The following is a 13,304-nucleotide window of genomic DNA, read 5'->3' as shown; positions in this document are numbered from 1 at the left end:
GTTTATGTACAAAAAGTCAAAGACATATATAGCAAGAAACACCTAGGCTAATCAATTTTCAAAGACTATATACTTCTATCACATTTGGTTTATACTGTTCCAATTAAAATTTAAGGAAATACTTTGTAAATTTAAGGATAATGAAAATAAATTATCATTAGAGGATGAGGATTTCTCTCCCTGGAAATTTTTAACTAAAATACTATTTTACCAGATAAATATTTAATAAAAACAATTCAAAAATATTCCTAGAAATGATTTATATAATGCAACAGGAAGCCAATTTTCCATTATTTGGATTATTTAAGGGAAACAGTGACACATTACTACACTGATGGCAATTAATGTCAATGACTGCTTTAAGAGATCAAGTTGTTTTGGGCGCCTGGGTGGCTCGGTTGTTTAAGCGTCTGACTTTGGCTCAGGTCATGATCTCACAGTTTGTGAGTTCAAGCGCCACGTTGGGCTCTGTGCTGACAGCCTGGAACCTGCTCCAGATTCTGTGTCTCCTTCTCTCTCTTCCCGTCCCCGGTTTACGCTTTGTCTCTCTCTCTCAAAAATAAACATTAAAAAAAATTTTTTTTAATTAAAAAAAAAACCTCAAATTGTTTTAGGGTAGTTTTCTTTCTGCACACACTTTATGAAGCTACTTTATAAAAATGCGGGCATTTGTATCTTACGATAGTAACAGAAATAATAATCTTTATGACCTGGAGTTTGTTTCTGCTGCCAATGGCCATTAGGTAGCCATTTTCCTTAGCAGCTCGTATTTGCCCATTACTTTATACATGTGAGAGTAAACAAGACATTAAATGTATCCAAAAGGTACTGTGTGAGAAACATAGTGAAGTTCTTAAAAAAAAAAAAGTGAAGAGAAATTAAAACCTTATGTGCACATGGCCATTTATATTTATGTAAAACACACATATCAGAACTACATAAAAGATGGACTTTATGCATTACAAAAGCAAAGTTTTAAAGGACTGCATCACTTAAATTCTGACGATAGGAATACAATCTTGTGTTTGCCATCTAACTGCCAAGTCTGAATGTGTGTGAAAGACAGTACTCGGGGCTAACCTCTTCCTCTCTGAGACCCTCCTCTCGAGGCTGAACTCTGCCCTCTTCCCCGTCGGCCTCTTCCTCGGCCTCTTCCTCTGTTGGCTGCTGCTGTGATGTCATCATCAGAGTCATCAGCCATCTGTTCTGCCAGATCTATACTCATAAGGTCCTCAGCACTAAAGGCGGAAGCAGAGTCCTCGGACTGCGATCGGAGGGCTCTGGCCCTAGTCATAGCCTGAGAGGGAGAGAAGGGAAAGTACACATTAACAGACAATGAAGCATCCTAAGTCATGAGTTTGGTCATTGAGATAACATTTAATATTGTCAAACTGCCTACACCATTCTGTTTCACTAATCATGCTATAAAAATGTCAAGCAGGAGAAGAATAAAAAGCTTAAGACCAAGAAGATGCAAATTTTAAGTTGGGAAGAAACTGTCTAAAAAGACAGGTGTGAGGTTTAGTGAAATATTTTAACTCTGAAATGAACAGATTTTCTGATTAAAAATAGGGTAAAATAAAAGCAATGCTGTCCTGAACTCTTCCCTTAAACCAATCGAAAGGTAACAAGGAGAACAGAAACAAGACACAACACACTTTCAATGAAATAAGAAATAGCTCCAACTTCAAAACACAAACTCTCTGAAGAAGAGTTAACAGATATAACAAAGATCTGACCTGTTTGAGGAACAAGGCTGAGAAGAGTGTCAGGGAACATAGAGCTCTCTAAAATGGATCTATACGTCTCAAGGGACCATGACTGTAGTCTCTCTTGCTTGGAATAGAAAATTCTCAGTCTAAGAACAGGTGGCTAGAACATTTCTAAGTGCTCTATGATACCATAAAGTAAGCGGAGAGGGGGCTAAATGAGGAGATGAGAACAAAGCAGGTAGGGCAGAAGCAGGAGTAAAGTGGGCTGTGGGAGATCATCCACCTTCAGGATGATGGTGGATGATCTTAGCTTAAGGGAGATAACAGCTAATTCACTACACGAAGGACTCGACACTGAATACTATGTAAAAAACAAAACAAAACAAAACAAAACCTTCAGGGAACACAACAAAAAATATAAAGAAAAAATAACAGAAAAAGATTCCAACTCATTTTTCTTGTCATAGACGAAGTATGGCGAATCCTCCTTATTCCCGGATTCTGTATTTGCAACCCCCAGAACGATCCTCCTGACACTTCTGCAGTCATCTGTGGACCTGCGCAGAGTGGCAAAAATGCTGAGTCTCCTGACGCACACGTTCCCCAATGAAGATGAACAACGGGACACCCTGCCTGCTTGTTTCTGCTCTCACACTTTAAACAGGTGTCCTTTTGGTGGCATATTTAGTGCCATGTTTTCCCACACTTTTGTGCTTTTGGTTGGTGATTCGGTGTACTGCTCAAGTGCTGTCTAGTGCTCCCAAGTGCAAGCAGGCTGCGGCGTGCCTTACAGATGACATACATGTCGTTAGATAAGCTGCATTCAGGTATGAGTTACGGGGCCGCTGGTTCTAAGTTCAATGTTAGTGAATTACAATATATACATTAATTAATGTGTCTTTAAACAGAAACACAGATAAAAAGGTTATGTACTGATCAGCTGACAAAAATGGAACCGGTAGTTGGCAGGAACCTAATCCTGTATTTTCTCCTAGCAGCAATATGGTTCAGTATTTGCTAATTTAGTATTTGTGGTGACATAGAACATAGAACTTGTACTTTTTTTTAAAGTAGACTTAAAAGGAAAAAGGAGATCTAAATTACATAATTAATAAGACAGATCTAATTGATACATGTTGAACTCTATACTCTGAAAATAAGTAATATACTTCTTTGCAAGACCTCCTGAAATGTTTAGCTAATATATCATAGGGTGTTAAGAAAAATATCAGTAAGTTCTAAATAATTAACAGTATTATTATATTGCCTAATCACCATGAATACAATTAGGAATTACTTACAAAAAAACAAAAACACTTGCCTCAAAACCTCAAAACTAAAATTGTAGAAATCTAGAAAATAATAAAAATACTACGTACAAAACATATGAAACAAATAAAGCTGTGTTTGCAAAGAAAGCCTGCAACCTATTAAAAAAGAATAAATGCAAATAAGGAGATCTGGCATTCAAAAAGTTTAGACAAATAAAACCCATCCACAGGAAACTATTAGAAATCAATAACGAGGGGCGGCCTGGATGGCTCAGTTGGTTGAGTACCCCATTTCAGCTCAGATCATGATCTCAGGGCTAGTGACTTCAAGCCCCATGACGGGCTCTGTCCTGACAGCTCAGAGCCTGCTTTGGATTCTGTGTCTCCCTCTCTCTCTACCCTACCCCTCCACTTGTGCTCTGTCTCTTTCTGTCCCTCTCTCTCAAAATAAATGATCGTTAAAAAAATTTGCAGGGGGAAGGCACCTGCGTGGCTCAGCCGGTTGGGTGTCTGTCTGACTTCGGCTCAGGTCAGGTTCTCACAGTTTTTGGTTTGAGCCCTAAGTTTGTGGTTTGTGGTTTGAGCTGTCTGTGCTGACAGCTCAGAGCCTGGAGCCTGCTTCTTATTCTGTGTCTCCCTCTCTCTAGCCCTCCCCTGCTCACGCTCTGTCTCACTCTCTCAAAAATAAATACATATTAAAAAAATTTAAAAAAAATATTTTAATTTGTTTGTATAAAAAAAATCGACGGTACAATCATAAACACATTTTAAGCAAAAATCATTCAAATTAGCAAATTTAAAAACTGATCCTCTGGGGCAAAACCATATTGATAAAAATCACTAATTTAACAAAAAGGAAGAAAAGACAAATATACACCATTAGAAATGAAAGTGGAGGGAAAAAAGATTGACAGAAAATTCAAGAATCCTGACAAATATTCTTCAATCCTAAGTAATTGGAAAAATAAATGACCTAAATGGATCCAAGAACAGGTACACAGTCTCAGCAGACTAACATCAAAGAAAAATCTGAGAAAACTATTAAAGGAACAACACCTCTGAAAAGGACCACAGCCAGAAAGTTTCACAGGTAAAGTCTATCAAATCTTCAAAGAACAGACCGTTCCACTGCTGTTCCCATAGTACGAGAGCATAAAGAAAGCTTCCAATTTATTTTTGTAAAGCAGCATAACATTGGTACTGAAGAAGTGACAAAGGACTGCATGCACAAAAGAAAATTACAGGATCTGACTTATGAATATTAAAGTGAACAAAGAGAATCCAGGAACATATGGAAAAACCGTACCAGGTATACCCATTATCAGGGGGCTCATAAAGTGATAACAAGGATGGGGCAATAATAGTGGCAAATATATTTTATATATTTTAATATAATTTATTAAATCAATAAAGAGAACAAAGGAGGAAAAGTCCCACATGTTTATCTATACATGGGTCAAAAACACTTAATTCATCACCCATTCTGGATTTGAACAAACCCCAAAACCCTTCTTTTGCATGACAAATACCCTAAATATGCTATCCCTTCACCACACAAAGAGTGTGTGCACACTTTCATGTGAGAGAGACCAACGCCCTTGGCACAAAAACAAAGCAAAAATTTTGGGGCCAAGAACATGACCAGGTGTCTCATATAAATAACTTATAAACACAAAACAAGGCAGTACGGATTAAAAACAACAGCAAGAGACAATTTCTCACCCTTCAGATTTGTAAAGATCAAAAGGTGTAGTGGGGCACCTGGGTGCTCAGTAGGTTAAATGATGGACTTCGGCTCAGGTCATGATCTCACGGTTCATGAGTTCGAGCCCCGTGTGGGGCCCTGTGCTGACAGCTCAGAGTCTGGAACCTGCTTCAGATTCTGTGTCTCCCTCTCTCTCTGCCCCTCCCCTGCTCACACACTCTCTCTCTCTCAAAAATATTTTTAAAAAATTGAAAAAAAAAACCCCAAAAGACGTAGTAATACATCATGATGACAAAGATGTGGGGAAATAAACACTCCCAAATACTGGTCAGAATGTAAACTGGGGTGACATCTCTGAAGTGATGGAGAGGTATCCAGCAAAAATCTAAAATGCATATGCTCTTTTATGATTATTCCTTGGAACAAATTACCCACCATCCATTTCCAAATTTTGTACTTTGCCTTTGTCTAAATACTAGACCTTCATTTTATCATCTCAAACATTACATTAAAATAGTTTAACTCTACTTTTCTGTGCAATAGACTTTGGAATTTACAAATATATTTGAAGTACATTACTTCTAAGAATTAGTTGGGGAATTCTAATTTACCTCATGAGTGTAGGCCCAGAACCATTGTTAAGTGCAGATCCACTGGTAGGACAATGTTTTCAGGTGCTTTTTTGATGAGATTTGAAAACATCCTATCCTGGTATTACACCTTTTAAAAAAAAAATTGTGGCAAAATATACAAAAGTAACTCCCCATTCCCTACCCCATCCCCTAGTTATCACTATTCTACTTTTTGTCTGTATGAATTTGACTACTCTAGGTATCTCACGTAAGTGGAATTATACAAGCAATCATCCTTTTACGTCTTACTTCACTTAAGATATTTTTGAGTTTCGTCCATGTTGTAGTATCAGAACTTCACTCCTTTTTTAAAAAATTTTATTTTTATTTACTCAGAGAGAGCGAGAGAGAGACACAGAGAGACAGAGAGAATTCCAAGTAGGCCCTGCACTGTCTGTGCAGAGACACGGGACTTGAACTCATGAACAATGAGACTATGACCTGAGCTGAAATTAAGAGTTGGACGCTTAACCAACTGACCCATCCAGGTGCCCCACAATTTCACTCCTTTTAAGGTTAAATGAATAGTCTGCTGTACATACATACCACATTTTATCTGTCCATCAACTGTTACTACCTTTTGATTATTGTGAATAATGCTATGAGCATGGGTGTACAAATACCTGAGTCCTTGCTTTCAGTTCTTGGGAGTAAATACCTAGAAATGCAACTGCTAGATCACGTTATTCTATTTTAAATTTTTCGAGGAATTATCATACTATTCTCCACAGAAGCTTTTATATTCCCACCAGCAATGCACAGGGTTGCAATTTTTCCATATTCTTTGCAACACTATTTTCTAGTTCTGTTCTTTTTTTTAACGGTCATCTTAATAGATGTGAAGTGAGATCTCTTTGTGGTTTTGACTTACATTTCCCTAATGATTAGTGATGTTGAGCAACGTTTCTTGTGCTTATTGGTCACCCGTTTATCTTCTTTGGAGAAATGTCTAAGTCCTTCATCCACTTTTTAAGTTGCGTTTTGTTGTTGTGATCAAGTTTTAGGAGTTCTTTACATGTTATGGATATTAATCATTTACCAAACACATTATGTGCAGATAACTTCTCTCATCGTATGGGGCGCCTCTTCACTTTGTTGACAGTGCTTGGCACTATAGTTTAGAAGGGGATCAACTCTGCCTCCGATTCAGGTAAAGCACAGGAAACTAGAGGCTGGGAAAACTATGGACTACATGTTAGACTAAGAATAGATTTTACATTTTTAAAGGATTGTTAAAAAAAAAAAACAGCCACCACCTACACAGAGAAGAATATGTGGCAAAGAGCATAGATGGCCTGCAAAGCCTCAAATATCCACTGTTTGGCCTTTTATTTAACTGTGAACTTATATTTAAAGAAAATACTTGAGAGCTTTCCAATGTGCACAAGAGCCTTTAAAGCCTCTTGGAAGGACTAATACTTTTGTCTGTTTGTTTAAATAATTTAAGCTAACCCCCATGGCTGGAGGTTATAGCTTGGGAAAGTCTCAAACTCCATTACAAAATCTAAGCAGTAATCCTGAATGAAGACCATTTATAACATCCTATGGCAATGCTAACAAATTACTTAGGAAACCCTGATTACCTGCTAATGTCTTAAAATATAGCTGAAAAATCAAAACTTAAAAGCGCTTTCTTCTGAAAAATTCCCAAATGCCATCTGTCATGTCCACCATTACCTTCCTTGTATAAAATATTCACTCTTATTCTTTAAAAGGTTAATGAAAAACTGAATTTAGTGGCTCCAAACACAAAGGACGTGCCCAGAAATACTTCCGTAATCTGTTAAATTGAAACGGTTAGTTAAGTTTACACGATCCAAGAATCAGGAGTCATTTCTTTCCTGTAGCATTCACTCTTGCTACTTAGCAAACTCTTCTCTACTTGAACGGAACTCTGTAGATGAATACAAGCATAAATGTGGTAAGGGATCCCTAATCTATAGCTTCCTCTTCTTAGCTCCCCAAAACCATCTTGTAAACGGTAAAGCAGTTATACCTGTGCTTTTTAGGAACAGTGATTTTCATGTGCTGCACATCAAAAACTTTCAGAAATTTTATATTTTTAGCCATTCACTTGCCATGAGTTGTATTAATGTCATGATGATACAGAGTTGTGATAGGACGTGGTATGGTGGAAAAGTCTAGACTTGAAGGTAAAATTTCACCCCACCAGGTAACCTTTACTGTGGTCTCAGTCTCATTTGTGAAATGGAAACTGAAATAGTGTGATACACCTAGAGAAAACTCAATAAATAAAAATTTCACAAATACCATTTGCCCTTTCTCCTTGAAAGCAGCAATGAATAAAACAAAGTAGGCCATGTGTTCTGTTTTTTCCTACATTCATGTAGAAGTGACTCTGACATCGGGAGTGTTGAATGTGAAATTTAGTGGATGGTGGTAGCTTTTAGTTCTCTGATCATTTACTGTAGGCTATTAATGAAAGGCAGGAGGTAGGAAAAACCTGTAGTCAGTATTGGCCCTACTGCTAGTAACGTTAGTTTATGTTGTAAAATCTCCTGTATTACACGACGGAGATAGTGCTAACTTTTACAACGCGAAGAAGCCAGTGAAACTCACAAAACTAGGCATTTAGAAGATTATCTTTGCATATCTAAAGAAAGTTTACTGAGTTATTACACTTCACATTACTACATATTCTAATGAACTGGGATATAATTGGGGGGGGGGGCAACTCCCCCCACCATAAGCTCAGGTCATCAAACTTTTATAGGAAGACAGAAAAAAACCACAATAACACCAAAAATGTTACTTTCCTACTCCTTAATATTCCACGTAAGATGCATTACTGGATCAGCTTAAAATGTAAAGTAGCCAGTATGGTATGACAGATATTGAAGTAAATCAGATGTAGACTTAGAAACTGTATTTAAAAAAGAAAAAATTCTATCTAACGGCCTTTAGAGATGGTAATGAAGAATTATCTGATAACTAATCTTTCCTATGTCAGGATCTAAAATTGCTTCACATTAAAGGCTGTGTCATATTACCTAGTAGTCATCACTAGATCAACCACTAAATGGACTCCTTTTCAGAGGACAAAAAAAGGAAATTCAGAGTCCCCATCTCCTTAGGCAGGGTTCTTTTCCTTTTTAGTATCCCAGGTATTGACTTTTACCTAAGGAGTGTGCTTAAAACAAGGCAAAAAATATGTAAAGGGTGGTGGTGATGGGGGCGGGGGGGGGTGGGGTTTCCATTAATTCCTTTTTGCTTGTACCTGAGAAAACAGTGGAGTTTGTAAAAGTTAATATGAGGGATGTGTCAAGTGCTTCTGCACCTTCCAACTCACCACCTGTCAGGGGCAGTTCTGATTAGGAAAATGACAATGGACTAGCAGGATAGTTGTATTAATTCAGTGAGGATGACACTTCCGGTCATGATAATATTTAACAATTTTCTTTCTACATACATCTGCCTCACCTATTAAAGTGAGTCTCTGGTGGACACGAACCACATGCTTTCCACATCTGTATTGCTAATGCCAGTAGGATGGCGAGGTTGTAACAGATACGGATGAAAGCAATCAAGACAAAGTCCCAATAGTAAATCAGTTATAAGATAACTTTTAAATACTACATAGCAACCATAAAACAAGAGGGACAAATGGGAAAATAGAAAAACATGTTTCAATAGTGAATTCACCAAGTACCACATAGAGGCCCAAAGTTTAAGTAAATGGTCGTTAACCAGAAGTTCTAAACTGCAGATTGAGAAAGACAGCATTGATGGTGATCAAGCCCATTTCAACATTTTAGAAAGCCCAGAGGACACTGTGTATTTACCTATGGTAATACTGCTAGCAAGACCCTATGTTTCTTCCTTTTTACCCAAAATAATACCAGCTCGGTAGGGTTAGATTTCATCTTACACTGGTTAAGATGTTCTGATCACAATTATGTATTATTTTGATTAATAAGGGCTCTTGTTGCATATGTCCCCTGCTCCCACACAATTAAATCAGTTTTAGAGGAGAGCAAAAGGGAAAAAAGGGAACGGCAGCAAGCAGAATACTGGTAGGGTGAGCTGGTGTAAATCAAAGGCAGCTATTCTAGGCCAATCCCTGCTCAGTCCTATCAATCAAACCTCGGTCCTGTGGACTGACTCCTCTATAAACAAACCTACTAGTCATTCTAACTTAAATTGACATATAAGCACAAGAATTTACAGCAGAAATTACCTCTCGAACTTCATCATCTTCTTCATTAGTGTTTTTTTGCCTGCTTTCTCTGAAACGGCGTACCTGTATTAAAACAGAGTAAATCACAAACATGTTGCTTATTCCTATCATGTAAATATAAATGTGCTACAATTAAGAAATGCTTTCTAGGGGTGCCTGGGTGGCTCAGTTAAGTGGCTGACTTCAGCTGAAAGTCATGATCTTGCAGTCTGTGAGTTCGAGCCCCATATCGGGCTCTGTGCTGACAGCTCAGAGTCTGGAGCCTGCTTCAGATTCTGTCTCCCTCTCTCTGCCACTCCCCTGCTTGCTCTCTCTCTGTCAAAAATAATAAACGTTAAAAAAAAAAAAAAAAGAAATGCTTTCTATTACAACAAAAAACTTGGAAACAGAAGTACAGTTTTGTCTCACAAAACACTGACTAAAAAAATCACATTTTTCTAGTGATTTACATTAAAATTTCAGAATTGTACTATATAGGCCCTAAGCAAAACTGTATTACAAAAATGTTCCAGATCACTGAAAAAGTCTATCAAACTGCAGAAGAAAAAGTCCTTTAACACCTATGGGTGCTATACTTCAGTAAAATAGTTAAAAACAAAAATCTCTTCTTTCAGAGACTTGAAATATTTATTATATGGCTCAAATCATTCTTAGGCACTTGGGTGTAAGAGATTCAGGAGGCTCTCTGAAATGGTAATACGAAGTGGGTGGGCCTCTAAAGATCACTTTACTACTGAATGTTTACCACTGACTGATAATGGTCCTGGAACCAAGAGGGATACTAGAGATTTTTTTTTTAATTGTTGCTCAACAAGGCTCTTATAGTACAGTTACATAATTAGAGAAAAGCTCTATTTGTTTAATAATTTATTTGCCATCTAGTTACTGAGCACCCATTATGTGTCCAGCACTATAGGAACTGAGAATACACCAGTGAACAAAATAGCTACAAACTCTGTCCCCCAGGAGTACAATTGTGTGTGTGCACAAGTGTGTGTGTGTGCGTGTGTGTGTGTAGCCAATAAATGAAAACAAAATAAGAAGTTCTATTGCATTTTAGAAGGTGGATTGGATTGAGTTAATTTACAACTAGACAGAAAACTCTAGGCTCTTCTCTGGGGAGCCTTTAGCTGGGGCCGTTTATTTACTGATGGTTTTCAACCTGCACAACCAGGTTTGAAGCGTGGCTTGACTATGTGACCAGAGGGGTATAAAAGATCTCCTGGGACCTTTTGCACAGATGTTGGTGTTCAATCCAGGGACCACTGTGTGGATATGACGACATGGGGAGCTTATATATGCCTGGGGTCTCCCAGGTCCCTAATGTCTGCCCATACTTTTTCTTGATGCACTAGATCCTTTGCCTTTAAAGAAAAACCTTAGGGGTGCCTGGGTGGCTCAGTGGGGTAAGCGTTTGACTCTTGATCTCAGCTCAGGTCATGATCTCACAGTTTGTGGGTTTGAGCCCCTTGTGGGGCTCTGTGCTGACAGCACTGACCCTGCTTGGGATTCTGTCCCTCTCTCTGCCCTTCCCCCAGTCTCTCTCTCAAAATAAACTTTAAAAAAAAAAACAAAAAACAAAAAACAAACCTTAGATGAAGAATGCTCAGTGAAGTCTGGAGTTCTTCAAATGTCTGAATCTGTGAAATCCTGGCAAAAGACAGTAAGTATGCAGAGAAAAATAAAGCAGGAAGAGGATGAGCAATGCTGAGAGGTCACATCTGAATAGGATGACCATGGAAGGCCTGAGAAGGTAATTTATGAACAAAGATTGTAGAAGGAAATGAATCTTGCAAATGATTAAGGAAGAACACTCTAATCAAAGCAAACAATGTGTTTTGTAAAGGCACTGGGGCAGAAGTACGCATGGTGTGTGTAATAAATAGCAAGGAGGTTGCTGTGGCTCAAGCAGACTGGATGGGAAAAACATAAGGGAAAGCCAGACTGAACAGGGCCTCGTGAAAAACTACAGGGGTTTTTTCTTCAGGCGGGAGTGACTGGATCTGAAATATGTTAGGATCACTGACAGGTGAATTGAGAATGGGGGGTGGAGGAAGAGCACAGGTAGAAAAAGAGAGAGGAGTTTGGAGGGTACTGAAAGAATCTAATCAAGAAACGGCAATGCAGGTTGGACCACCGGTAGTGACGAAGGCGTGAGAAGCAGATTCTTTATGTATTCTGCAGTAATGCCACAGGACATTTACAGAGTCAGGACACAAGTGACATAACGGGAAGAGTCAAGGATCACTTCGAGGTTTTTGGCCTGAGCAACGGAAAGAATGGTGTTTCCACTAGGACACGACACAGAGTAAAGGCTGAGAACAGAGCAATTCAGACTGGGGAGTGTTAGCGGTTGGAGAGGTCTACTAAGCATCCAAGTAGAAATGTCTAGCAGGCTGCTGGCCACAGAAATCTTAAGCTGAGAGGAGAGGTCTGGGCTAGACTTTTGAAAGTCACCACCAAATGGATGGAATTTAAATCCAGGCAGCTAGATGAGATTATAAAGGGAGTATGCAGATGAAGGAGAGCTCCAAGGACTGAGTTCTAGGGACTCCAACAAAAGAGGTGGAGAGATGACAAAAACAACAGAAGCAGAGAAGAGGACCAGAAGACTGTGGGGTCCAAAAGCCAAAGAAAAAAATGGCTTCAAGAAGAGTTCAACTGAGATTTAAGATGAACTGACAAGTGGATTTAGCAAGAGAAGTCACTGGCGACTCTCAATGAGCACCTTCACTGGAATGATGGGATCAACCCACCTGGACAATGGGCGTAAGGGAAAAGGGAGGGAGAAAAATCGGGGCAGCAAATACAGAAAACCCTGAAGCAATTCTGCTGTAAGAGGGAACCAATGAAGTAGAGTAGTTGCTAAAGGGAAATGGGACTGAAGAGGTTTATTTGCTGTTTAAGCTGAAAGAAATGACAGTGTCTGTCATGATTCAGGAGAGGGGATAAAATTGTTTTTGAAAATGGCACAGTATGTAATAGTGCTCTAGGTGGCATGTGCCTTACCAAAAGTGCTAAGTCACTCATGCAAGAGAAATGAGTCAGTAAAAATACTGCGTAGGCACTGTGTGCCCGCAGTGCTCCAGGACTTAACACATATTGTTTTCATCCTCACAACAACCTTGACGGAGGCTCTGTCATTATCCTCATTTTACGTATGAGAAAACTGAGGTGGAGAGTGGTTAAAAAACTTACTGATGGTTACACAGGTACTAAGGGTTTTGATTTTGCACACAGGTCACTTGGTCCAGAGTCCACACTCTTAGCTAATACATAGCCCATCCCTCATGCACCCTCTCAGGAGTCATGACACCTCTCCGGGTTGGGGATGGTTTTTTGCTTTTCTGTTTTTGTTTTGTTTTAAGAGTAGTTTTAGGTTCACAGAAACATTGAGAGGAAGGTACAGAGATTTCCCACATACCCTCCTGACTCACACATGCAGACTCCCCTATTATCAATGTTCCCCCTACCAGGAATTGGGACAATTGTTTTAACAGATGAGCCTACACTGACACATCATAATCACCCAAGTCCATCGGTAGTTTTGTTTTTTTTCAAGATTTTCTTTTTAAGTAACCTCTACATCCAACGTGGGGCTTGAACTTACAACCCCAGAGAGATCAAGAGCCTGGCAGGCTCAGTCAGGCGGTCCCCGAAATCCATAGTTTACAGTTCACTCTTGGTGACATATATTCTATGAGTCTGGAAAAGTGTGTAATGACATGTATCTACCAGTATAGTATCATATAGAACAGTTTCATTGCCCTAAAAATCCTCTGTGCA

At 38.9% G+C, this 13,304-nt stretch overlaps 1 protein-coding gene across 4 annotated transcripts in view; it reads right to left on the bottom strand.

Annotated features, from left to right (window-relative positions):
- The window catches only part of MRE11 (MRE11 homolog, double strand break repair nuclease), a 75,563-nt gene that overhangs the window by 22,698 nt on the left and 39,561 nt on the right, over nucleotides 1–13,304 (bottom strand). For all 4 annotated transcript variants that reach the window (XM_047071016.1, XM_047071017.1, XM_047071015.1 and 1 more), the window contains 2 exons: nucleotides 9,519–9,581; nucleotides 1,081–1,297 (listed from right to left, as the gene is read on the bottom strand). In XM_047071016.1, the coding sequence (XP_046926972.1) occupies nucleotides 1,081–1,297; nucleotides 9,519–9,581 (280 nt within the window). The remainder of the gene's footprint in view (nucleotides 1–1,080; nucleotides 1,298–9,518; nucleotides 9,582–13,304) is intronic.

This window comes from Lynx rufus, unplaced genomic scaffold (assembly GCF_022079265.1).
Source record: "Lynx rufus isolate CCGP_SWC_20201006 ecotype Redwood Valley unplaced genomic scaffold, mLynRuf1.p SCAF_9, whole genome shotgun sequence".
NCBI classification, from domain to species: domain Eukaryota; kingdom Metazoa; phylum Chordata; class Mammalia; order Carnivora; family Felidae; genus Lynx; species Lynx rufus.
The sequence above is the reverse complement of the archived record's forward strand: the minus strand, read 5'-3'. Positions and strand labels throughout refer to the sequence as shown.